Below are 25,285 nucleotides of genomic sequence, written 5' to 3' on the forward strand. Positions count from 1 at the left end.
AGTCCAATTTTCCTCAAATTGTCTGGATGAAGGCCTCTCTCCAGCCCCCTTCCAGACAAGTTCCTTCTCTGTGAAGGTACTCAAGAGTGCCCCAGCTATTCCAGGAAGCCATGCCCTTTCTTGAGAATAGACAGTATGGTTAGTCGACAATTTGTAAAAATAGTTTTGTTTTGTTTTTTCCCATGCCTGGGATGGGTGAGAGTATGACTGAGTAAGTACCCTTGGCAGAAGGGAGAATATAAGGCACTTTATGGTGGAGAGGTATCTATTTAAGGGGGAAAGGTTGCACACTAGGTGTGTCTGGATGGTATCCCAGAGTGGGGCAAGGAGAAGAGAGACCAAATGACTGAGTTTTCCTCCTTCTTTCTCTCTTCTCAGAAAAGGCTCAACATCAACTCCATGGCCAAGAGCTCAAGGTAAGTAAGAACCCCTTCTAATTCTCTGAATCAGTGACTTGTCCCCTACCCAAACCCAAGTGCTTGCCTTTGGGGTAGAGGAGTTTCCAACCTCTCCTCAACTTGTAATTTGAACTCTACCAATTACCTCCACCTTTGTACCATTTCATGCTCCTTGGGCCTCTTCTCTTAATCCTAGGAATATTTCCTTTTCTCCACCACTTCCCTTCCTCTCCTCGCCCTTCTTTTCCTCTTCCCTTCTCTCCCAATGACCTTCCCTATTTTCTTTCTGATTTTCTCTTTATAGGGTGTATAAGAAGACCTGCTCCAATGGGAAGGTGAGAGAACCTGGCTTAGCCTGGCAAATGAGAGGGCAAAAGGGATAGGTGGGTACCTCCTTCAAGGTCTCAAGGGTTTGCGTTGGGGGCCTCAGGGGAACCCATTCAAAGATGATTATGAGAATAACATGCCAGGTTGTTCCACAACAGCTTGCCCTCTACCTGGGGAAACGGGACTTCGTGGACCATGTGGACATGGTGGATCCCATTGGTCAGTGAGTCCAAAAAGGGAAAGCGCCTGGGGAGAAGGGAATGGGAGCCAGGAACTAAAAGAAAGCCAAGAAAGGAACATGCAGAAGAGGAGGCCAATTAAAGGGGAAAATGGGAGGAGCTATTTCAGGGATTGACTTCCGTTTCACAGTCTAAGGATTTTTCCTGAACGCGGTGCTGTCTCTCCCTCTCTACACAGATGGTGTGGTCCTGGTTGACCCTGATTACTTAAAAGATCGAAAGAGTAAGTAAAAATTCTCTTGGCCTTTGTATGTGCCAGGGACCCCAAACTGAAATGTCACGCATGCCAGACAAGTAACTTGAATGAGTAGCGTGGACGAGTGGACCAGAGGGGTATAACAAAACCAAAAAGTGGTGGGAACTGTGAATGCCTTTTCTGGTGGGGGCAAACAACCGGGAATTTTAGCCCAGTGTGGCCAAATTTTCCAATTGTTGGAATGGAACTGGAAATGAAGCTCAGAATAAGACCTTCAGAAGCCCAAATTCTAAAAAGATTATGGTACCTTTTCCCCAAATAATATTCAACATAGATATATTTCTAAAACATAAATGAAATTTTATTTTTCAAAAGTATACAACATTTACATGTGTGCTGGAATTAAAATAGTTTCTTTCTAAAATTTCTGATTTTCTTTATTATTTTTGGTGGTCCTCTTACTTTGTTGCTAAACTGAACATGGGCTTAGACTGGCTATGGAAAGATCCAGTGCTCCAGAAATCCATATTTTCATGCAAATTTCCTGATCTTCAAATGTTGGCAGCTAACTAAAACATTCTTTAAAGCCTGGATAGATTTAAAAAAAATTTATTTTTCCTTAGGCTGGATGTGACCCTCAGACTGACATTTTGCAACCTCTGGTATATATCTTTCCACCTCTCCTTCTGTGTAGGGAAACCCCCTATCTTTTTGGCGGGGAGGGGATCCCAAGTAAAGAAACAAAGAAAACAATAGCTCCACCAAGTAACAACAAGAGACATTACTCTGGCCACAGTACCATAGATCAACATTACACTGAAATATTTTTGCACTGTTTTTTTTTTATTATTATTAACATATAATATATTATTTGTTTCAGGGGTACAGTTCTGTTATTCATCAGTCTTACACAATTCACAGCGCTCACCATAGCACATACCCTCCCCAGGGTCTATCACCCAGCCACCTCATCTCTCCCACCCCCCTCCACTCCGGCAACCCTCAGTTTGTTTCCTGAGATTAAGAATCTCTTATGCTTTGTCTCCCTCTCTGGTTTCGTCTTGTTTCATTTTTCCCTCTCTTCCCCTATGATCCTGTCTTGTTTCTCAAATTCCTCATATCCGTGAGATCACATGATGATGTCTTTCTCTGATTGACTTATCTCGCTTAGCATAGTACTCTCTAGTTCCATCCACATCATTGCAAATGCCAAGATTTCAAATTTTTGATGGCTACATAATATTCCATCGTATATATATACACCACATCTTCTTTATCCATTCATCTGCTGATGGACACCTAGGCTCTTTCCATAGTTTGGCTATCGTGGACATTGCTGCTATAAACATTAGGGTGCATGTGCCCCTTCAGATCACTACATTTGTATCTTTGGGGTAAATACCCAGCAGTGAAATTGCTGGGTCATAGGGTAGCTCTATATTCAACTTTTTGAGGAACCTCCATACTGTTCTCCAGAGTGGCTGCACCAGCTTGCATTCCCACCAACAGTGTAAGAGGGTTCCCCTTTCTCCACATCCTCACCAACATGTCGTTTCCTGACTTGTTAATTTTAGGCATTCTGACTGGCGTGAGGTGGTATCTCATTGAGGTTTTGATTTGGATTTCCCTGATGCCGAGTGATGCTGAGCATTTTTTCATGTGTCTGTTGGCCATTTGGATGTCTTCTTTGGGAAAATGTCTATTCATGTCTTCTGCCCATTTCTTGATTGGATTATTTGTTTGTTGGGTGTGGAGTTTGATAAGTTCTTTATAGATTTTGGATACTAGCCCTTTATCTGATATGTCATTTGCAAATATCTTCTCCCATTCTGTCAGCTGTCTTTTGGTTTTCTTGACCGTTTCCTTTGCTGTTTTGCACTGCTTTTTAAGAATTTTTTTTTTACTCTATGATTCAATAAGTTTGAAAATTGGGTTTGGCTTAAAAAAGGCTCAGAACAAATTGATGAATACTAGTTCAAACATAACCTTTAGATACCGTGAGATAAAATAACCTTAGTCTTTCTGATTAAACAGTGTGGATAAGCAGTCCAGCCAGTTTTAAATATCAGAGGAATTCTGGGGAATAGCTGGTAAATTAACCAATTTAAGACTCTCAATTACTCTGTATTCTAAAAAAAAAACAAAAACAAAAAAAACCTAAATCATTTTTTCACATTCCTACAAAATCTTCAGAATAACCTACAGAAGGAAATACTTAGTTTAGAAAATGCATGTTGATCCAGAAGTAAGATGTCTTTTCCCTTTTGAGTCTTTCTTTATGTTCCTTAGTAGAATTTTTTATTACTCTTCATTTAAGTTGTGTCTATTTCCTCACTTTGTTCCTTGGCTCTTTTACATGTTTTGTTACTTTTATGAAGATGATTTTATTTGCAGATTTTCTAATATTTTTTTCTATCAAGTTTCATTTGTTGATGTAAAATGTGCTTATACTACACTACTGAGTGATAAAGGCCAATTGTAAGGCAGTATAGATGAATTATTTAACAAAAATCTATCTGGGATCTCTCTGTATTATTTCTCACAAGTGCATGTGAATCTACAGTGCTCTCAAAATAAAAAGTTCACTTTCAAAAAGGCAATGGCACAAATATCTAAGGTAGCCTTATGTTTAATTAAAAACACGAAGCGGGGAAGCAGGTGAAAGAGATATTAACAGCAGTTATCTCTGCAATATGATGTGTGATGGCAGAGCTCTGATTTACTCTTTTTGTTTGTATTTTCTGGTTTTCACACAATTAAGAGGTACTATTCGTCTAACAGACACAAATATAAATTAATAACTTTAGAATAGATGTTGGATTTTTAAAAATGCAAACGAGCTATTTTCTAGCACACAAAAAGCTTGATCCTAAACTGCTAAGGAACCAGGAAGGGGGGGGAGGTGATGCCCTCCCCACTTGTAAACAGGGGGATGTGCCAGAACCATCCATCTGTTTGCCACCCTCACCTCAGGGGCTACTACATATCCCTCTGCCTCACCCCTCTTGATCTTGTTCTGTCTTATTCCTCGTCTCTTTCATTTCTTCCCTCCCATGGTTCCTTCCAGTCACCTCTTTTCCTCTCCTTCTCACCTTCTCTGTCTTTTCCTTTCTTTTCCTCCTTCTTTCCTTTCCCTTTTCTTTCTCCCTCTCTCCACCCTCTTTAATTGGCCATAATTGAAAGCCAAGGGGAATTTATTTGTCACATCTTCTGAAAGTTGTGAAGTTTGTCTCCACTGTAGACAAATTAGAAAGTACAGATGAAGGAGAAAGAGACCTACAATCCTATCACTCAAAGATAATCACTAATAATATTTTAGTTCATATGTATTCATATTTTCCATGCAAAAATAGCTATATTTTTATTTAAATGCAATACCATAAATAATATTTTCTAACCTTCTTTTTCACCTATGTTAATATGTAGAAATCTATGCATTTTTCAGGTCTAGTAGTATACCACATGGGGGTACCATAATATATTTAGCCAATCTTCAATCAGACTTTTTTGGCTATTATAAACAACCCTGTGAAGTGCATACTTGTCTGTGTATGTACACACACACACACACATATATATTTTTCATACTTGTCCAATTATTTCTTTAGACTAAATGCCTAGAGAAGAAACGAATGGCCAGGGGCACCTGGGTGGCTCAGTCGATTAAGCATCTGCCTTCGGCCCAGGTCATGATCCTGGGGTCCTGGGATCGAGCCCCGCATCGGGCTCCCTGCTCAGTGGGGAGCCTACTTCTCCCTCTCCCTCTGCCGCTCCCCCTGCTTGTGCTCTCTCACTCTCTCTGTCAAATAAATAAATAAATTGCTAAAGAGCATTCACATATTTTTTAAACGACTTTATTTATTTGTCAGAGAGAGAGAGCACAAGCAGGGGGAGCGGCAGGCAGAAGGAGAAGCAGGCTCCCCACTGAGCAGGGAGCCCGATGTGGGACTCAATCCCAGGACCGCGGGATCATGACCCAAGCCAAAGGCAGACGCTTAACCGATGGAGCCACCCAGGCATCCTGCATTCACACATCTTTAAAGCTTTCTATTGCCAGACTGCCCTCCAAAATGATTGTACCAGTTAACTTTCCCTCCTGCAATATACGAGGCTGACATTATCCCAGTCCTTATAAACACTACCATTATCATTACTCTCAGTCTTCATTGTATCTTTTGAATATAGATTCACTTTCCTTGTTCTTAATTTTAAAAGCAGATATCTGGCTGTTCAGTATTTTGATCTCTTAAAAATACTAAAACAAGTTGCTGTCTCCTAGTGTGTGGCTGTCGGTACTTTTCTTTCCTTGTGGGTCAGGGCTCCTGATAGAAGTAAGATTCTTCTTCCTTTCCTTCCCTTCCCTCAATCTCTGTCACTCTGTCCTTGGACAGGTATGACTCTGCACCCCATCCCACATTCCTCTAGTTCACTGATGCAGCTTTCTATTTGCCCCTACTCTTAGGTACCAGCTGCATACGTATGAGTTCATTTATAACTATCCAATTTCTACCAATATTCCCATGACCGTTATCATCATTCACATCTATAATTAGTTTCCAAAGGGATTTCTTATACATCAACTCCTCACATGAACTCCTATGACTTAGGTTGGGCATACAGAAGTCTGGGCTTTGGAGTCACACAGGCCTGGGTTGAAACCCTGGGCCATCACTCTCTGAGCTCATTTTCTCTACCTGTAAATTGGAGATACTAATACTCCAGAAGAGGGGGGAGCCAGTGTGACTCTTGACCTCGGGGTCATGATTTCAAGCCCCCACATCGGATGTAAAAATTGCTTAAGAAAATAAAATATTTAACAAATAATAATGACACATCAGAGGATTGTTGTGAAGTCTAAATAACATATGTAGAGCTCCCACTATTGACAGGCAAATTAGCTGAGGCTCAGAGAACTCGAGGGATTCATACAAGTCATATTCAAGCCCAGGTAGTCTGACCCTAGAGAATTATGTAATAAATACCTAGTACCCACCACTTAGCTTTAAAAAGAACTACAGAAACAAACTGGTCTCCCATGTGTCCTTCCCTAATCCCATTCCCTCTCCTCCTTCCCTCCTCCTCTCCCAGCCTCCACCCCAGGGAACCACTATCCTGCATTTGAAGTTTATTATTCCGATGTTGTTTCTATACTTCTACTCCATATTTATGTATCTGTAAGCAACTCTGGCGTTGTTCTACACGCTTTTAAACTTCATATACACAGTATTGGATTGTGCGTATCATTCTGAAGCTAGCTTTCTTTTGACTCAATAGTTTAAGACTTAACCATGTTAATACATGGCGCTCTAGTTAATTTAACCTCAGCTTAGCATTCTATTATATGAATATACTGTACCTTATTATTATTACCCATTCTTTCACTGATATTGAAATGATTTCTAATTTTATGCTACGACAAATGTAATATTGATGCAATGGCCATTCTCATATGTATCTCCTCAATAAACATGAGCAAGAGTTCCTCTAAATTCTTCTTAGATCGTAATACATAAGCAGATTGAGTTTTACTCAATCTGGAGTTTCTCCAAAGTGGTTGTCCTAATGTATACTCCCACCAGCAGTGTGCAGTGAACCTTAGTACCGTCAGACTTTTACATGTTTTGACAACCTGATGTGTGTGAAATGTTATTTCATTGCAGTTTTAATCTGCATTTATCTGATTGCTAACGAGACTGTACATGTTTTCATATCCTTTTTTTAAAGATTTATTATTTATTTATTTTAGAGAGAGCGTGCAGGGGGGAGGGGCAGAGGGAGAGGGAAAGAGAATCTCGAGCAGACTCCACACCGAGTGCAGAGCCCAACGTGGGGCTCGATCCCATGACCCTGAGATCATGGCTGGAGCCAAAACCAGGAGTCAGATGCTGAACCGACTGCAGCACCCAGGCGACCCACCATGTTCTCATATCTCATTGGCCTATTTTGTGCTTCTGCGAAGAGCCTCTCCATACTCTTTACACACTTTTATATCGGGATTTTTAAACTGTTGATTTGCGGGAGTTCTTTATATGTGACAAATGTGAAGCTTTTTTATTGAAGTATAGTTGACACACAACGTTCATTAGTTTCAGGTTAGGAAGGCTAAACTTTTGTTTGCTATGCATGTTGCAAATATTTTCTCCCAGGCTTTTGCTTGTTTCGTTGTTTATAAAGACTCCTAATGTAAAGAAGATTTAAATTTTACTGTAGTCTAATGTATTAATCCTTTTCTTCATGGCCATATGGTTTCAATCATATTCCCTTGTCTCTCTGTGCCTTCCTCTGAGCCATTTAAGAACTTCTTTTCTCCCTTGGGCATGACAGGTCACTCTCTTCTTCCTTTGCCTGCAGTGTTTGTCACGTTGACATGTGCCTTCCGCTATGGCCACGATGACTTGGATGTGATTGGTCTGACGTTCCGCAAAGATCTGTACGTACAGGTGCAGCAAGTGTTCCCACGTGAGTCCACCAGCCCCCAAGGGTCCCTCACAGTCCTACAGGAGCGACTGCTGCAAAAGCTGGGGGACAATGCCCACCCCTTTACCCTGCAGGTACTGACCCCTCCCCCCAGTCCTGGGCAAGGTTTCCAGGGGAGATTAAGAGGCGAAGCTAAAGAGGGAAAACAAAGGAAGGGGGGCCCTATTTCTCCTGTTTGCTGACCTCTTTCTGATTCCCCAGATGGCTGTTAACCTCCCCTGTTCGGTGACACTGCAGCCAGGGCCTGAAGATGCAGGGAAGGTGATGTCTGGGTTCCGAGAAAGAGGGAAAAATAGTGCCAGGAAGAGGGACAGGGGGACAAAGGGACAAGACTGGAGAAACGGATAGCTAAAGGATGGGGTCAGGCATTTCCTTAGAGACCCAAGAGGAGAGGTTAGTTGGAAATGAGTTCTCTCTTTGCCCCTGCCCCCTTGCAGGCCTGTGGGATTGATTTTGAAGTGAAGAGTTTCTGTGCTGAAAATCTGGAGGAGAAAATCTCCAAGAGGTAATCTTCGGTCCTCTCCAAAATCCCTGCCTCCAGCCTGTGCTAGGAAACAGATCTCAATCTCAGGACAGAAAGAGCCCTACTTGTAACCTCCCCAGTACCGTCGCCACCAACTCAGAGGTCCAGCTCTGATTCTCCTCTGGCTTCTCTTCCTTGCTCCAGGGCAGTCCCAACTTCTCTGGAAAGGGCCAAAAAATAAATATTTCGGCTTTGCCAGCCCTGTAGTTTCGGTTGCAACTACTCAACTCTGCCATTGTAGTGTGAAAGCAGCCACAGACAGTATGTAAATGAATGAGCTGGGCTGTCTTCCAATACAACTTTATTTATAGACACTAAAATTTGAATTTTATATAATTTCCACATGTCATGAAATATCGTACTTTGACTTTTTTCAACCATTTAAAAATGCAATAACCGTTCTCAGCTTGTGGGCCATCCAAAAACAGGCAGCAGGCCAGATTTGGCCAGTGAGCCATCGTGAGCCGACCCATGGTCTGGATACCTCCATTGATGGTCTAGAGGAATTCTCTGGGGGGAGGCTTTACCCCACCTCCACCCACCCCCACCCCAAGCAAGGACCGGGCCATGGGGTTGGCATGGAAAAGGTCTGTGAGTCCCCAAGGAGATGTTCTGGCTAACCTCTTGGCCTCTACTCAGAGACTCCGTGCGGCTGGTGGTTCGGAAAATACAGTTTGCACCCACGGAGCCAGGCCCTGGCCCCTGTGCCCAGACTACCCACCGCTTCCTTCTGTCAGCTCAGCCCCTACAGCTGCAGGCCTGGATGGACAGGGAGGTTTGTGACCCCCACTTCCTGACCCCTCACCCTGAAACCCCTCCGAAACCCTGATCCTTCACTGATTTCCTACTTGGGTAGACAGAGACGGAAGCCAGGGCGGCAACAGTGCTAAGGAAACAAGAATTCTAGGTCTTGATCTGGGGGTTCTCCCTCCAACCTTGTGATGAGCCTCTCCCCCTGCTTCAGGTTCACTACCACGGCAAACCCATCTCTGTCAATGTTTCTATCAACAACTGCACCAACAAGGTCATCAAAAAAATCAAGATTTCAAGTGAGCTTCTTTTCCTATTCCCCCTGCACCGGTCCCTAATCCGCGGGTCTTTTTCCAAATCTCTGCCCCACTTACCCAGTCTGCATTCATCTAGACCTTCTCTCTAATGCAGGCTTATCTAAGGGCCTATCTCTGTTTGCCCACAAGCACATCTTAGTGCACCATGCATAGTGTACCCATGTATCAGGTCACATCTGAGGGCAGTGAGTTGGGGTCTTGAGGATGACTGATTGATTATAGTCATGTGCTTTTCCTGGCTGTTCAGTTGACCAGATCACAGATGTTGTCCTGTATTCCTTAGACAAGTACACCAAGACCGTGTTCATTCAGGAGCTCACGTGAGTTGGCACCGGGGCCGGGGTCAGAGAGCCAAGGGGTTGGTTGGTGGGAAAAGGGTCGGGGACTGGAGGCAAAGGAGGGGGTTGGGGAAAGAAGGAAGAGGCTAAGAACCCAGGACTGAGGAAGGTCAAGGTGAGGGCTGGTGTAGAGGAGGGGAGGGATTCCCAGGAGAACCAGAGGGTGGATACCCACAAGAGGACCGTCAAAATGCTGAGAGAGGTCAGGGGCATAAGGATTTCCCACTGGAGTGAATTGCTCCCACTCTCCACAGTCGGGACATGCCCGCTCTCTTGGATACTCCAGTAGGTTTGTGGAATTGTGCAAGACAGTCTTGGGAATGAAAGTACACTTAACTGGCAAGCCTTGCCTAAGTTCTTTTCTCCTTTTGAAGGGAGACTATAGCTGCTAACTCCAGCTTCTCTAAGAGCTTCGCAGTAACCCCGCTCCTGGCTGCCAACTGCCAGAAACAGGGCCTGGCGCTGGATGGCAAACCCAAGCATGGTGATACCAATCTGGCCTCTAGCACAATGTAAGCTCAAATGTGATGCCCAACCTCCATTTTCTATCCCCTTACCCATTCTCCATGCTATGTATACAGTTCTGAGCTTTCACTGTTAAGGAAGCCTACCTATTTTTTTAAATGTCCCTAGGCCAGTGTTCAGAGACCCCTGCAGGCCTGAGGGCCAATAGGAAGCTAAATAATGCCCATGGGACCAATGCCCAGGCTTAGGTCACAGGCAGCAAGAAAGGAAAAAGCAGTGAGGAAAATTCCCTGTGTTGTATAATATTTCACAGCTCACGAAGGTCATATATATCTATACATATATACATATATCTATGTATATATATACATACTATTTATAAGAATCACATTAAAGTAGGCTGGATATGTGTTCTTATTCCATTTTACATTTAAGGACCCAGAGAGATGAAGGAACTGGTCCAAGCCCACATCGCTAGAAAGTGGCAGAGGTGGAAAGGATTCTACCACATGCCGTCTGGCTCTAACACTATGATCTCTAGAGTAGCTACTCTCTAGCAAAGACAGAAATGGAGTGAAAAGACTAGGAGATGAGAAATGGAGGAGGATGAGGAGGACCAAAAAAAGGAGAACGATATAATAGGAATTGATAGAATTCTATCCAATCATTCATTTGGTCCTGTCTTTGGGGGCCCTAGTGCTAGATGCGTCTCCCACCAAAAGCCATCTGCCGCCACCTGATGAGTGCTAATTGTCCCCTGCCCTTCTCCGTGCCTTATCAATCTTGTGGCTATAGATTGTTATTGCTAGAAAGACCCTTAGAAATCATCCAAACAGCATTATTTTATAAAGGATCAGTATTCCAGGGTCATGAAGAGACTTTCCCAGTATCATACAGTTTTCTGTGTCTTATTTTCCAATCAGTGCGTTTTCATGGAGCACCTGTTAACATGCTCATTCCTATGCTAAGCAACGTGGGAGGATACAAGGAAGTTTCAGACAGTCTCTGCCTTCAGTCAATTTATGGCCTAGGTGGGGAACAAAGAGGAACGCAAATGCAGTCTAAAGGTTAAATGTTTATACATGTGGTTCAGATTAGAAATTCAATAGAAGTGAAAAGAAGCCGGCATAGCTGGAGTGGGGTTTCTGGAGGAGACTGAATGAGCTAGATCTTGGGGCACGAGTAGGATCTAGATAGCAACAGAGGAAGGAAAGAGCATTCCAGACTGGGAGCTGGGCAAAGGCCAGAAGGTGGTTATCTGCAAGGCGTGTTCTGAGCATGGAGAGAGGATGGGTCCCAGGTTGTATCCCAGGTGTTAGGGAGATAGGGCAGAGGAGGTTAGAGGGGCTGGGTGGGGCCAGTTCGTTAAGGGTCGTGAAAGCCACACCGAGTAGTTATACTCAGAGAGATAGGCTCTTGAGCAGAGGGTGACTGGTAAAACTGGTACTTTAGGAACAGAAATGTGATTTCAATGAGTAGGAGAGATGAGCATGGAAGGCCTGTTAGAAAAGGTGCACAGGAAGGGACTGAGGGACTGAATGCATTACTCCCCATCCCCCCAACAAACACACAACAATGACTACTACCACCTCCAGTCTTCAACCTGGAATGAACAAGGAGCTCCTGGGGATCCTGGTGTCCTACAAAGTGAAAGTCAACCTGATGGTGTCTGGTGGAGGGTGAGTGAGGGTTCATGGTCTGTCTGGGCAGAGGCCGGGGAACCACTTCTGTTTTCTTCCCTGGCTGACCTGACCCAACCAAGCTGTTCCCCACCCCTTCTCCCAGACCAGTTTCCCAAACCTGTGAGACCAGTGAGCAAGCCACCTTCCCTTCCAGAAACCTATTCTGTGGCTGAGTTGGCCTTATGATCCCTTATCCCCCAGGAAAACTAGGTTGCCACTTTCCATTTCCAGCTGCTAATTTTACGGTGTCATTCTACCCTCAGCATCCTAGGTGACCTGATAGCCAGGTAACAGACGCTATGGGGAAGCTGTGGGGGGAGGGGATGGAGCAAGAAGGGGAGGATGAGGAGCTAAGGAGACTGAAAGAGCTCCAAAGGAGAGTCTGAGGACATCCCAGGGACCAGAAAACCGAGGGGGAGAGGTTCAGGGAGTGGCCTCGGTGGGAGATATGTGACTCTCCCTTGGGATCCTTGCAGTGATGTTGGTGTGGAGCTGCCCCTGATCCTGATGCATCCAAAGCCATCACACGGTGAGTGACCAGGTGGCACTGATAGGAATGGTGGGCCTGAGTGTCGGGGACCAAGCAGTTCTGATCTCAGGAATCAAGGACTGGCTGTTTGGGTAGAGAATGTATAGCAATAGGCAGGTTGGGTTCCTAGGTTTTCAGTGTGTGTGTGTGTGTGTGTGTAAGTTGGGGGAGGGGAGGGAGGAGGGGGTTAAAAAGGGAGGGGGAAGAGAAATGAGACATTTCTTCATGGAACTGAAGCTTCACCTCCATTCTTCCCTCCCTCTCCACGCTTGCTCCAGAGGCTGCAAGGTAAGGAAATGTGAGGCCTGGAAGCCCCATCCCCCTTTCCCCATTGCCACCCTCCATTTTGTGATGATGGAAATGTTAAAAATGCTTCCCTGGAGTGGTGCTTTCAATACTGTGCAGTGGAAACATGGTTTAGCTTCGTGTCATAGTTCAGTGCTTTTCATACACACTCCACCCCCTGCTCTTCTCAGAAGACTCCTTCCCCCTCATCCCTTCCATTTTTTTTTCCTTCGCCCCCACTTCCGTCTTTCATTCTTCGATCCCCTCCCTCTTCCCCACCCTCCATTCTTATTTCCTCTCCAGCACTCTGGGTGGGTGTGTGGGGACTTTTGTTTTGGGAAACCCGGGAGGGAGCGAAGGGAAACAAGACAGAGTGGTTGATTGATCGGGTTGAGGGGGGTAGCTCCCCAGAGGGGGCTTTAGATCTGAGTTGGGAAGCAGAGAAGGGGTCACTTTTCTGGGATCACAGGAAGCGAGTGAACAGGGACGATGCCCAGAATGTTGTTCCTAATCCTGCATTCCCCTCTGCTGCTTTGCAAGCTCTGAGGACATAGTCATTGAGGAGTTTACTCGGCAGGAGCACCGCGGGGAGGAGAGCCAGGAGGCTGTGGCAGAGGGGGATGAGGGAAGCTGAGTACCTCGCTCTAGTGCTTCTGGGCGGGAGCCCCACTGTAATGCTCTAATAAATCAGCTTGTCCAAGACGTGCCTGGCAATCTCTTTGGTATTTCCTTCTCCGGGAGGGTAATGGCACTACAGAGAACAGCACCCTCTGCCCCCGTCAGTGACAATTCTGTAGCATGTGCTACATGCTAAGAGCCTAAGCAAGCCCCGACTTCCCTCTGGCAGGCCACCCGCCCTCTGTGGGTCCTTCAACTTTCCCTCTGGGCCCTGGCTATCCCTGCCCCCACCCTACCACGGCAGCACCCCCACCACCCTACTGCCGTGATCACCCGCCGCTCCAGGCAGGGCCTGAGGGGGGCGTGGCCGTGCACCCAGGCCTGGGGCAGAGAGCAAGGCGATGAGCAGAAGGACAGAGAGCACACCATCCACCTGCCGCGATGTATACCCTTGCACGCAGGGCCCACGGCGAGGCCAGAGGCTTCTCCTGGAAACCATTAAGATGGTCTCTGCACAAATCCAAACTCATGTGCCTGGGGGAGCAGAGCGAGGAGGGTATCTGGGTGGGGCTTTGGAGATAGGGAGGCGTGTTGGTATGGAGTGTGGGGAGAGTTTTGGAGGCAGGGGGAACAATTTCCTCCTCCTCGCTCAGGGTGATGAGGGGCCTACTTAACCCACCTCACAGTGGGGAAGATACCCCTCCTCAAGGGCTTCCTGTACTACACCGTCAACTGCACCTGCCAGGTGAGCCCACCACCAAGGCATCACACGGTACATTTTTGCCCCCTCCTCTGCCAACTCCCCTAGGGATTCTTATCAAGGTGATCTATTGTAAGCGTTGAGAAGTTGAGCCAGGACAACCTGCTCAAGGGCCATTCCCCACTTCTGGGTCTAAGACTGCTTGGTATTGGAAGTAGAGGAGGGGTGCAGAGTATCTGACTCTGGGTTGCAGGCGATCGTGGGAATCGACTTCCTAAGATCATACGCTTGGGAGGACCAAATACTGAGTGTTTACTCTCATATCACTAACCCTATACCTCAGCCCCTGAGGCCTAGTCATTAATGGTAAGGCAGCACCATCTTGGATTACCTGTGGATAAAGCAGGGGAAGAAAAATATGGAGCCTCCCCAAATGGCCAAACCCTGCTTTGTTTCTCGTTTTCTCTGCCTTCGTCTAATCTCCACCTGTAACACGAAGTCCAAAAGGCTTTGAATCCTTAAGCTGGCGGCTCTACAGGGTCTTTCTTAATCAAAACAGTACATTGAGATTGGATCTGTCCTAGGATGGTAGGCCGCTTGCTTTGTGGCCATAGCAGCCACTTTGCAGAGACACGGTTTCCTTGATACTTTGTGGTTTGCCTTTTCAGTTCTAGCCTTTAAAAGGTACGTTTCTTTCCCTTCTAAACATTTTTTTAGAAGATTTTGTTTGTCAGAGAGAGAGAGCACAAGCAGGGGGAGTGACAGGCAGAGGGAGAAGCAGGTTTCTCCGCTGAGCGGGGAGCCCGATGCGGGGCTCGATCCCAGGACCCTGGCTGGGATCATGACCTGAGCCGAAGGCTTTACCGACCGAGCCACCTAGGCGTCCCTCTAAACATTTTCTTATGCAGGTTCAGCGGCAGCTATGGGACACGGTTGGCCAAGAGTGCTTTTGCAGCCTAAATTTCTAGCTACACACATGATTCAACTGTTGTAGCGGCTGGTCTGGGACTTCACAAGTGGGTGTTATGCCATGTTTTATTCGAAAAAGGGATTGAGGGAAACAATAGGGAGGTTGGTAAGACTAGCAGAGAGGAAGGACAGGTACGTTATTCTCTCTAAACCTCTACTAAATGTTTCAACTCTCCACAACACATTCTCTTGTAGACATCAATGCTTCCAAGGAGGCACGTTAAGTGGGTAGATGTAGGAGCAGAAAGACGTGGTATCATCATCGTGTTAGTGGGTAACAACACTGATCAGAACAACAAAAGGTAAGGTGTAAGTACAACTTCTTCTGGCACACCTAGAGCTCAATCCCTATGGGGAGGGTCTACTGTGCTGTGTTTACATAGGAGGAGTTTACCAGTTTCAGGGAACAGTAAGGTGATGGGTTCAAGGCTTCTACGGTTCGTGTCCTGGGGAGGCATCATTACACCTCAGAAGGATCCGTCCCTATTCACTTTGAGTTACCACTTACCACTATCTGGTCCCTTCTATCATTTCTCATTTGTCAAGTCTCTGCAGATAACAGGGAAGGAAAAATCCAGAGCCCTCAATGTGATGTTTGAAACCAGTGCCCAAACCGGTTATAATGTGGAATATGTAATACTCATTTCTCTTTATGATACTTCCGTTGAACTATTCTCTCTAGCTACCCTCCACTGCTCACTCTTTTGGATAATTTTGCCTTGTCCTATCTTGGGGTGGGTACAAGGTTCATTTCCCCATCATGCAGTAAAAAGGCCTGGAATTGTCTCTGAATCTGGCCTTTTGTGCACACACGCATGCGCATGCGCACGCGCACACACACTCACAGCTATTCCAGCACATGGCTTCTGCCCTTCCATCCAGAATTCATTTCCAATGAAGAGGAGTATCCTTTCTCCCAGCTTTGCTGGGCTAGGGAGTGTAATGCAGAGAAGGCAGACTTCCTTTGCTGAGTTTAAGGACAGGCCTGACTGATATTTAAGGGAAAATGGGACTAACCTCAGCCAACAGTAGCTCCCTGGTCTGCCTTCAGGCAAAAGAGGTAAGATCAGAATTCTTCTTCTGTTTCCTAGAAGCTACCCCCCTGGTAGTTGAGATTTAACCCCAGCTACATCCCTCTTAACTTAACACACACTTCAGTGGTTGAAATCCAACTGGAGCCTTCCACAAAGTCAGGCATCAAAAGCCATTGTTCCTATTGATAACTTGGTCTCTGTCTAATTTGATTTTATTGCATTTGGGCTTCCCAGTAATCCATCTCCTTCACCCTCAGATTTAAGGTTTAAATACTTGGCTACTGGGGTTCCTGGGTGGCTCAGTTGGTTAAGTGTCTGCCTTCGGCTCAGGTCATGGTCCTGGGGTCCTGGGATCGAGCCCTGCATCAGGCTCCCTGCTCAGCATGGGGGGGGTCTGCTTCTCCCTTGCCCCCTGCCCCTCCCCCCTGCTTGTGTTCTCTCTCACTCTCAAATAAATAAAAAATCTTTAAAAATAAATACTTGGCTACTTACTAAGGTTTCATATGATTCCTGAACTTAGCAGTAAAAGAGACTCCCCGAGGGCCACCTGGCTGGCTCAGTCAGTGGAGCATGTGGTTCTTAATGTCAGGGTCGTTGAGTTCCAGCCCCGCGATGGGTGTGGAGTGTACTTAAAATAAAAAAAAAAAATTTTAACAGAACCCCTGAAAATGCTATCATTCTTTCTTGACTGCGTCTCGCAGCTGTGGGGTGGAAAGTTATTGCAGGGCCCAGGAATCCCACCTTACCTTCTCTGACTGCTAAAAGCCATCTATAGGGGATGCAGTCCTACAGCAGCTGGGATACCTCAAAGGCGGAAACAGTTCATTCCCCGTGTTTTCTTATCTACACCCTCAATAAATGACTGGTCCTTTTGCCTCAGCCTGTTATTGCTTGTCTTCTCCATGCTATGCCTGGACCTTTACAATGCAATTGCATCATGCTAGTGTCCCAACAAAGACCCATTCTAGGTACCTTAAAGTGAGAACCAATTTAGGGTAGGAGGCTTTTGGCCTCTTAGGCCCATGGCACCTAGCTGGGGCTTTTTACATTTACCACACTTCTTAGATGAGCTGTTTTAAAACCCGTTAACAGCAGGCAGAGTCTTGGACCTCAACATTCAGCAGACTCAGGCAATATGCCTTTGGGCAAGTATCTCAGCCTCCAGTTTTTCCATATGGCCACTGGGGGGCAGCACAGCAAATAGGAGCACAGAATGGGAACAGGATTTCCCAGGAAGCAGACTACCTCTGCCTCTACTCACAAGGATGTAGCTACCGGAGAACAGCGCATAGTAAAGCTGAGGTGGGATTTATAGAGAGAGCCAGAACTTCCTCATAGCGATATACTATTTAGAACTGTTTCCCACATTTGAAGACTTTTTTTTTTTTTTAAACTCAAGATTTCCAGGTTAGACCCCAGAACAACAGAATCACTCTCCAGGGGCAGGGCCTTGGAAATACATTATTTAAGCTTCCCAGGATTCTTTCAAGGCAAATTGGGGACTTTCATCATGGGGGCACTTCACCCCGTACCTCATTAGAAACCATTCTATTCTGAATGGGTATTTCAGAGATGCCAATGGAAAGGGCATAAGGTGTGGCCTGGAATGGCTAACAGTGGACTGGTAACAAAGACGGTGGCAGGTCATCTGGGGGCTGGGGTGGAGAAAAGGGGGAAAGTCAACAGTACCACTCAGCCTACAAGCTGGAAGTTGGGAACCAATTTCTTACTGCTGTCCCTGAAAGGAATGCATCCAAGCCTCTCCCTTCATTTGTGTTCCAGATCAAAGATTCTGGGGAAGAAGGCAATTATATTAACACCACCTCCTTGCAGAGAAATGTCCAAAGCTCAAGAGCGAAGGGGCACGGTGTCTTCTAGTATCCCCCCTCACCCTATACCATTCCTCAGTTACACTGAAGTTAAGGTTCCTGGGCCCCCCTGACGGACTGGCCAGATACAGTTGTGAGGGAGGTAGAGGGTTGCTCCTACTTCCACTGGCACCTCTCTTTGCAAGAGCTTTTATTTTTGCCTCAATAGCATTTAAAACCCAGTCAGTATCATCCAAAAGTCACACCGACATTTCCTCAGCATTGCCTTTTACTATTTTGGGGGAGAGAGGATAGGAGGGAGTTGGGGGGGGGGGCAGTCCCAGGGAGTCTCCGGAGTGATTTGAGACTGGTAGTACAATGAAGGGATGAGATGGAAGGCCCCCAGGATCCTTTTTGCTATTGATTTCTAGACTCTGATGAACATATGACACGTGTGTAACTGGCTAGCACGTGGTATTCAATAAACGTCAGTTGCCTCAAGATTCTTTTTTCTATTGATTTCTAGACTCTGATGAACATGATATGACACGTGTGTAGTTGTCTAGCATGTGATATTCAATAAATGTCAGTTGCCTTTTCTAGCTGGGCTCTCCACAGGCTATACCTAGGTATCTCCATCCTTCCCGTTTCAGGGAATGAATGAAGCTCACCTACAGAACGAGGGAACAAGGAGTACAGTACGCTCTGGGTAATGCAGCTGGCTAGCTGGCTTGGTGGCAGTGTCCCCATCTTCCCCACGCCACTCTGCCAGGGTGGGGCTGAGAGTTGAGGTTCCCAAGAGGCTTCCCTGAGGCCTAACCAGCTTGTCCTAGAAGATTCCCTGTGGAGGGCTATGGACTGCAACTCTCTAGTGTACAGTCCTCTCTTTCTGACGATGATAATCTGGGGAAAGGAGAAAAGAAAAGGATAGACAAGAACAGGTTACTTTCAGGCCTGCGCTCCCAATTCCCCATCCCCAACTTGGGGGGTGGAGGCTTTAGTAATCAGTATTTAAAGAGTTCCTACCCAGGGCCCCACCAGGTAAATGAAAAAGAGAGTGGCACTTACTGTAGGGAAAGAAGCGGACACGCATGCTGATTTCGCGGGCTGTCTTCAGGATCTCAACAGCCTGGAAGGAACACAGCAGCTTGTACAAATGAAGATACAAGCCAGGACAGTATCATAACAGGAGAAGAACAGTTTGCTACTCTAACCTTCGGGGTTACTACTAGCTTCCTCCTCCTGATGGACCTCCTGAGCAGAAACTCCTTCTTACCAAGTTACAGACCAGGCTAATCCTGTCCAACCTTTCCTACCCGGGATGGCTTCTCGCTTCACCACAGCCCAGATGCTGTGCTCACCTTACTGTGCTCAATGTCTTGGAAATCCACATCATTCACAGCTAGGACTTGGTCCCCTTCCTGAAGTCCTGCCCGATGTGCATCCGAGTCGGGAATCACCTATTGGTAAGGAGAAAATAGATTGAGGCGAGAGAATTTCAAAGGCTGCAAGTGAAATTAAGTGCTATTCAAATGTAAGGTGCTAGCGCGCGCGCGCGCGTGTGTGTGTGTGTGTGTGTGTGTGTGTGTGTGTGTGAGAGAGAGAGACAATGTAGGGAAACAGATGGTTTGCTGGGTGAGAAGTTTTAAATGGGAAAGGGTGTCCCCATGATGCCCCTTCTGTAGATCTATTGTATCATTCTTCTCCCAGGCCTTTGGACACCAGGGTTCTGCAATCTGGTAATTTAACAAAGGGAACTAGCAATCCATATTGCCTACCAGGCACACATACCTTGGAGATAAAGATGCCTAGCTGGGAGGCCTTTCCTCCTCGGATATTAAATCCCAACTGTAAGATAAGAGCACAGAAGGGGGGTTCAATATAGATCACGCACACAAGAACATCTAATAGCATCACTGTATGATAGCTTGGCTTATGTGTTCCTCAGAGAGAAGTCAGAAGTTGTGGAAGTGGTATCTCAGATTTTCTGCCCAGTAAAAAGTTTCCTTACCTCCCTACCTGCTTTCCCATCCATCCCCCCAACCACTGTCAACTTCTGGGCCTGGTACAGACAAAGCTAGCCTGGAATAAGACGCAATTGTTCTGGAGCTCCTGGGTGGCTCAGTCGGTTAAGCATCTGCCTTCGGCTCAGGTCATGATCTCAGGATCCTGGGATGGAGCCCCGCATTGGGCTCCTTGCTCACTGGGGAATCAGCTTCTTCCTCTCCCTCTGCCCCTCCTACTTGTGTGTGCGCATGCTCTCTCTTTCTCTCTCTCTCAAATAAATAAATAAAATCTAAAAAAAAACCAAAAAAACAAAAAAAACACAATTGTTCCATAAGCTCACCTGAGCTCCAGGGGGTTTCTTCAGTGTGACAATTCGGGGCAGAAACTGGGTCAACTCATTGTTGTAGTCTGGGTGATATACCCTCTGCAAGACACAGCAACCCCAGAAATCTTACTACCAGCCTTAGATTTTATACCCACCTTCATCTGGACTACAAATGCATCACCTTAAAGTCAGGAAAAGGTGTGGTCATGGGCTTCGTTGTTAAGTAGAACAGATAACGCTGTCCAAATGGGTAGATGGATAGCATGGGGAAATGTTAGCAGCCCAGTAGCTCCCCACCTCTTTACCTTGAAAGAATAGAAACTAGGGCTCTGAATTTCCAGAATTCTCTGGTGTGAATGGACTCTGGCAGGCAGATTCCATTAGAAGTTCCCAAAGAGCCCAGTTGTTCAGAATCCAACTTCTGGGTCCCCTGGCTACAACAAAGGCTAGAATTCACCCTCCATTGAGCTTTCTAACCCTGCCATCATCCTACCTTTCATATACCATCTCATGCCCACAAGGATAAATCCCCTACTTAAGCATTCCCACCTCATGAGGTGGGATCCATGCTGGGGGATTCTCATAGGCAGGCAGGAAGACCACGGGGTAGTCATCATAAGGAATCCGGCTGTCCATCTCCAGCAAGGCCCTGGAATGGAAGGAAGGGTGAATCGAAGCTGATAAAAAACGGTTCAAAAGGGTCAGCAGTCCAGCAAGTTTCAAAAAACAACCCCACTCCATCCTGAGGCTGTCGGTCTATCGGCTCAGCCCACTTCCTGGTGATAGAGGCTGAGAGAGAGAAAGAAGAAAAAAGATGGAAGAAAGCAAGTAACTTTGCTGAACACCTGGATGCCAAGCAACCTGTTAGTTACTCCATAGAGACAATCTCCTTTCTCACAACAATCCTGCAAAATAGATGTTACCGTCTTCATTCCAGAGAAGAGGAAATCAGGAGCGTCTAATTTCCGAAGTCCAAGAGAGGGCTGCCTCCAACTATCCATAGGGACTCGGGGCAAGGCACCGCCCCACATTCCCTAGATGAGATCAGTAATGGTGGGGGTCCCCAGAACGACCCCTCCTTCACCGCCAGCCACCTTCCAGGTCCCCGCCCCGCATTCTGCTGGAGTCCGGCGCACAAGCCGCGGTCCGTGCCATACCGCCTCACCCACCCGCAGGCCGCAGGAACCCCAGGCTCCGCTCACCGCCAATTCAGTCTGGAAACCGGAAGCGGATGCTCGGGTGGGTCGGAAAGGGCGGGCTCAGGGTGCGGCGCACAGGTCCTCCCCTTCCCAACGCGTACTCCTGCGCGCGCCGACGTGCGTGCTCTGCCAGCAATCTGGCTGCGCTCCGATTGGCTGGCGCCTCAGGGACCGATTTGAAACTTGGCGGTTAAAGCTCCGGTTGGGACAGGGCGGCGGGAGACCGGGGAAGGGACGTTTAGTTCGGTGAGTTAAGGGAGCACACCTTAGCTCAGGATCTGCCTTCCCCGGGACGCTGGGGTTTTGGTTCTTTGTCGTCATCTCCGCTGGGGGTTTCCTTTTCATTTCAGACTCCACTTCGCTCTCTTCAGAGCGTAGGACTTGACGGGCTGTCCGGTCGTGGCCAAGTCTGAGGGACAGTGACTCTCCGGAGGCAGCGATCCCGCTGGGACGGGGAGGCTGCCACCGCTACCGCTGAGTTCCGTAACCCATCCCACCCTCCAGGGCGGGCCGGAACTCCCACCCCTCCCAACCTACCAAGATTCATCAGCAAGTATCTTTTCTTTTTTTCCCCCCGCAGAGACGGTGCTGCGATAGGATCATGAAGGAAGAGGTGAAGGGAATTCCTGTAAGAGTGGCACTGCGATGTCGCCCTCTGGTCCCCAAAGAGATTAGTGAGGGCTGCCAGATGTGCCTTTCCTTCGTACCCGGGGAGCCTCAGGTGCGTACGAGAGTCCTGGGCCTGCCTCTGAACAGCTGGGGCCAAATGGCAGTGAGGGGCGTGGTCTCGCCTTTCAAGTTTTCTTACTCCTTGTCCCTTGCCTTCTCTAGGTGGTGCTTGGTACTGACAAATCCTTTACCTACGATTTTGTGTTTGACCCCTCTACGGAACAGGAAGAGGTCTTCAATACAGCAGTAGCACCACTCATAAAAGGCATATTTAAAGGTAAGGCTATTTAATTCTTCCACCGGTTCTCGAGCATATGTTTTGTGTCAGCCACTGTACATGGGTGCTGCAAATAGGGCAATAGATGAAACATGAGTCCTGCCTTCAAAGAACCCACAGCCTGGGAACTAACTCAGTATCATTTGCGAAAATCTGTACCCTTGATGCTAGTTTTATACTGTATTTGCTTTCTGTGGTTCAGCCCATCTTTGACTTGTATATATATTTTTGTTGGTTTGTCCTGGAACTTCATTCAGTTCTAAGCTCTTTCATGGGTGCTGAAGATGATCAGTCTGCCAACCTACTTAAGGCCCAGGTACTCTGAAGCCTGTTGAGGATTCAGAGAAAAGTTACATAGCTTCCATGCCCTGGAGGAGTTCAAAGTCCAGGAGTGGGAGTGGTAGTAGATGACTACATACATAATTTTAAGTACATAAAAAATTTTAACCTTTTTGCACTTATCTTTAAGAAAAAATATTTTAAAAGTTAAAAATACACAATAGAGTAAGTCCTGCTATAGAAGTAGCACTGCTTTCCAAGTGTTATGAAAACCAAAAGGATGGCACTAACTCTGCTTGGGGGATTAGGGGTGAATTTCACAGCATGGGGAACCTTTGAGTGAGATCTTGGATGATGAATAGAATTCTTTTAGGTGAAGAAGAATATTTCCTAAAACCCCTGAGTACTCTGACCAGTTAATAATCTTTATTGAAGAAGCTAAGACTTTAGTGTTGTTGAAGACCATAGCAGTATAGGAGGGTTCTAAAGAAGGGAGCAGTGCCTGAGAGATGTTTAATTATTGTTATTCCAGTACAGAGGTTATTCAGGATTCAAACCAGAGGTCTATGTAAAAGAAGTTGAACCACGGCACACCAGTCCCTTAAAGATAAAAGACACATTTGTACATTATGTAGTCTTACTTTGCATTGAAAGAAAAATGCTTTCCAGCAATATCTCTAAGTGAACTTCTAGCGTCTATTTAAATTTTTTCTCCTTTGATAGGGAACTCACTGACTCACAAGGTGGTCCCATTGATTGAATTTTGGACAACTCCAATTGCACTAGATTATATAGAGATGAAATTTGCTTCCCTATAATTTCTACCCAGTGATGTTAGTTCATCCCTCTAGGCAAATTCACATATTTTTCCCACTTTTTAAAATAATGTTATGGCTCAGGACACACTGAACACTTTGTTTCAAACTTTTAAAATATTAAAGTGATAATGTCAAACTTAGAGAAATGTTGCAAGAACAGCATAAAAAACTTTTTTCCTGAATAATTTGAGATGGATTGTTGACCTGATGCCTCCTGAATACTTTAGTGTATATTTGCCACACTCAAGGACTTCCTCCTACATAACTACAGTATAAGCATATAAGCATCAAAATCATGAAATTAGCATTGCTACATTACTACCATCTAGTCCTCAGACTTTGTTCAGGTTTCACCAGTTGTCCCAATAACATCCTTTAGAGTAAAAGAATCTGGTTCAAAAGCACTTGTTATATTTAGTTGTGCTGTCTCTTTATAGTCTCTTTCATTCTAAAGTTTTTTCAGTCTTTTTTTTTTTTTTTTTTTGTGATCCTGACTCTTAAAGACCAGTTGTTGTTTTGTAAACTGTTTATCAATTTTGGTTTGTCTGATGTTTACTTATGATTGGATTCAGGTTGTATATCTGTACCAGGAATATCACAGAAATGATGCTGTATTCTTCCCATTGAATCCTATCGCCAGCACATGATGATTTGTTTTATTACTGCTGATGTTCATTTTGATTATTCGATTACAGTGTTATCTGCCAGGCTTCTCCACTATAAAGTTAATCTTTTTCCTATTTACACATTTGGAAGACAATTATGTGATTCTGCCTAAGTCTCTTCTAATTAACCATCCCTGTCTGCTTCAGCTATTCTGGAAACAGTATGGTTTCCAGACCCTTCATTATCTGGTCATCTTCCTCAGAATGTTGCTTCACAGCTCAGTAAGAGCACTATAGTTCTATACTTTTATCTTAACTTGGGAATCTGAGAATTAAATTATAGACTTTAGAGGAATATGAAGTAGATAGTGATTCCAATATATATGTTTGGTTAACATTGCTCTCAGTTGCAAAGACACAGCCAATATTTTCAACATCATCCTCTTGTACTCTGAATTCCCAATACCAGAGAGCCCTGAATATTTTGGGGAAAGTACTGAAACTTGGTTTCCCCAGTTATTACTATGTACACATATCTGTGGTATTGTAGAAGATTATGGAATATTATTCTTTTGCCTCATGGTCATGCCAGGTGATACTAGCTATTTATTACAGTGAAAATCTTGATGTAACATCTTATGATCTTTCAGAATATCAAGGAAGGTCTTCATTTAGACAAACAAGTTCTTTTAAAAAGAAAAAAAAAGTGCCAAGGAGCCTGATAATATGGTCCAGATGCAGTCTGAGAGTTTAGATAAGGAGTGGATGCTTTCACTGATCGTAAAAATCAACTTTGTTGCCTTTTCAGATGAAGACTGGTCATCAAAAACATATGTTGGAATCCCTTCTATTTATGCAACTTCTAAGACTTTCATTTAATTCCCATAATTTAGAATTGCTAAAAGTAGAATTATAAAGCTCTGAATGGCTTTTTGGCAGTGAGTCGGCCACCTTCATTATCTCAGTCTTATCTTTAAGTGTTTTACTTCCTAGCTTTTAAGGGCAATGAAGAGGGGCACACATTCTGGGGCTGGTATTTTTCTTCTTTGCTGGTTTGGAGAAATGCAAAATCCTGGCATGCATATAAGTTTTCTCTGTGTCTGCTGTTCCTAAGAGACCCCTGTCTTAAGAGAGCAGTCTCAATTTTGTTGCAAGTAATTGCTGAAGGAAATGGTGTATATTGATTGGATGAAAATATTTGAGTACCACTATGCATGTGATTTCTATTTTGCCAGGATACAATGCAACCGTCCTGGCCTATGGGCAGACTGGCTCTGGAAAAACCTATTCAATGGGAGGTGCATACACCGCAGAGCAAGAGAATGAACCAACAGTTGGGGTCATTCCTAGGGTAATACAATTGCTCTTCAAAGAAATTGATAAAAAGAGTGACATCGAATTTACTCTGAAAGTGTCATACTTAGAGGTAAATGATTTATCTTTAATTATAC

The 25,285-nt window shown here is 45.5% G+C and overlaps 3 protein-coding genes across 3 annotated transcripts in view; 2 read left to right on the forward strand and 1 right to left on the reverse strand.

The window, feature by feature from the left end:
* The first annotated feature begins 342 nt into the window (after nucleotides 1–342).
* ARR3 (arrestin 3) lies at nucleotides 343–13,160 on the forward strand. The gene is made up of 15 exons (XM_035028616.1): nucleotides 343–416; nucleotides 703–733; nucleotides 884–944; nucleotides 7,512–7,711; nucleotides 7,839–7,898; nucleotides 8,075–8,142; nucleotides 8,800–8,935; nucleotides 9,125–9,209; nucleotides 9,475–9,547; nucleotides 9,940–10,077; nucleotides 11,626–11,709; nucleotides 11,976–11,999; nucleotides 12,189–12,241; nucleotides 12,520–12,529; nucleotides 13,067–13,160. Exons 1-15 carry the CDS (start codon nucleotides 343–345, stop codon nucleotides 13,158–13,160), a joined length of 1,191 nt encoding a protein of 396 aa, XP_034884507.1.
* A 4,691-nt stretch (nucleotides 13,161–17,851) lies between these two features.
* On the reverse strand, nucleotides 17,852–21,229 carry PDZD11 (PDZ domain containing 11). The gene is made up of 7 exons (XM_035028696.1): nucleotides 21,157–21,229; nucleotides 20,537–20,636; nucleotides 20,003–20,086; nucleotides 19,447–19,503; nucleotides 19,017–19,115; nucleotides 18,724–18,784; nucleotides 17,852–18,558 (listed from the first exon to the last, which is right to left on the reverse strand). Exons 2-7 carry the CDS (start codon nucleotides 20,621–20,623, stop codon nucleotides 18,524–18,526), a joined length of 423 nt encoding a protein of 140 aa, XP_034884587.1. The 5' UTR covers nucleotides 20,624–20,636; nucleotides 21,157–21,229; the 3' UTR covers nucleotides 17,852–18,523.
* A 234-nt stretch (nucleotides 21,230–21,463) lies between these two features.
* Nucleotides 21,464–25,285, forward strand: part of KIF4A (kinesin family member 4A) — a 116,604-nt gene continuing 112,782 nt past the window's right edge. Inside the window, exons 1-4 of the mRNA XM_035028698.1 lie at nucleotides 21,464–21,664; nucleotides 21,767–21,907; nucleotides 22,018–22,132; nucleotides 25,070–25,260. Coding sequence (XP_034884589.1) covers nucleotides 21,788–21,907; nucleotides 22,018–22,132; nucleotides 25,070–25,260 — 426 coding nt within the window. The 5' untranslated portion in view covers nucleotides 21,464–21,664; nucleotides 21,767–21,787. The remainder of the gene's footprint in view (nucleotides 21,665–21,766; nucleotides 21,908–22,017; nucleotides 22,133–25,069; nucleotides 25,261–25,285) is intronic.

The sequence above is a fragment of the Mirounga leonina genome, unplaced genomic scaffold (assembly GCF_011800145.1).
Source record: "Mirounga leonina isolate KUSES-001 unplaced genomic scaffold, KU_Mleo_1.0 Mir_204, whole genome shotgun sequence".
Taxonomy (NCBI): domain Eukaryota; kingdom Metazoa; phylum Chordata; class Mammalia; order Carnivora; family Phocidae; genus Mirounga; species Mirounga leonina.

Bases quoted from the DNA above. Each gene is read 5' to 3' on its own strand.
- ARR3 (XM_035028616.1), top strand. From the start codon at position 343: ATGACTGAGTTTTCCTCCTTCTTTCTCTCTTCTCAGAAAAGGCTCAAC. The intron at 734-883 runs GTGAGAGAACCT...GTTCCACAACAG, and splicing joins AGACCTGCTCCAATGGGAAG to CTTGCCCTCTACCTGGGGAA. The intron at 9,210-9,474 runs GTGAGCTTCTTT...CTGGCTGTTCAG, and splicing joins CAAAAAAATCAAGATTTCAA to TTGACCAGATCACAGATGTT.
- PDZD11 (XM_035028696.1), bottom strand. From the start codon at position 20,623: ATGGACAGCCGGATTCCTTATGATGACTACCCCGTGGTCTTCCTGCCT. The intron at 20,087-20,536 runs GTGGGAATGCTT...TGTGTCTTGCAG, and splicing joins CATGGATCCCACCTCATGAG to AGGGTATATCACCCAGACTA. The intron at 18,785-19,016 runs GTGAGCACAGCA...TGTTCCTTCCAG, and splicing joins AAGACATTGAGCACAGTAAG to GCTGTTGAGATCCTGAAGAC.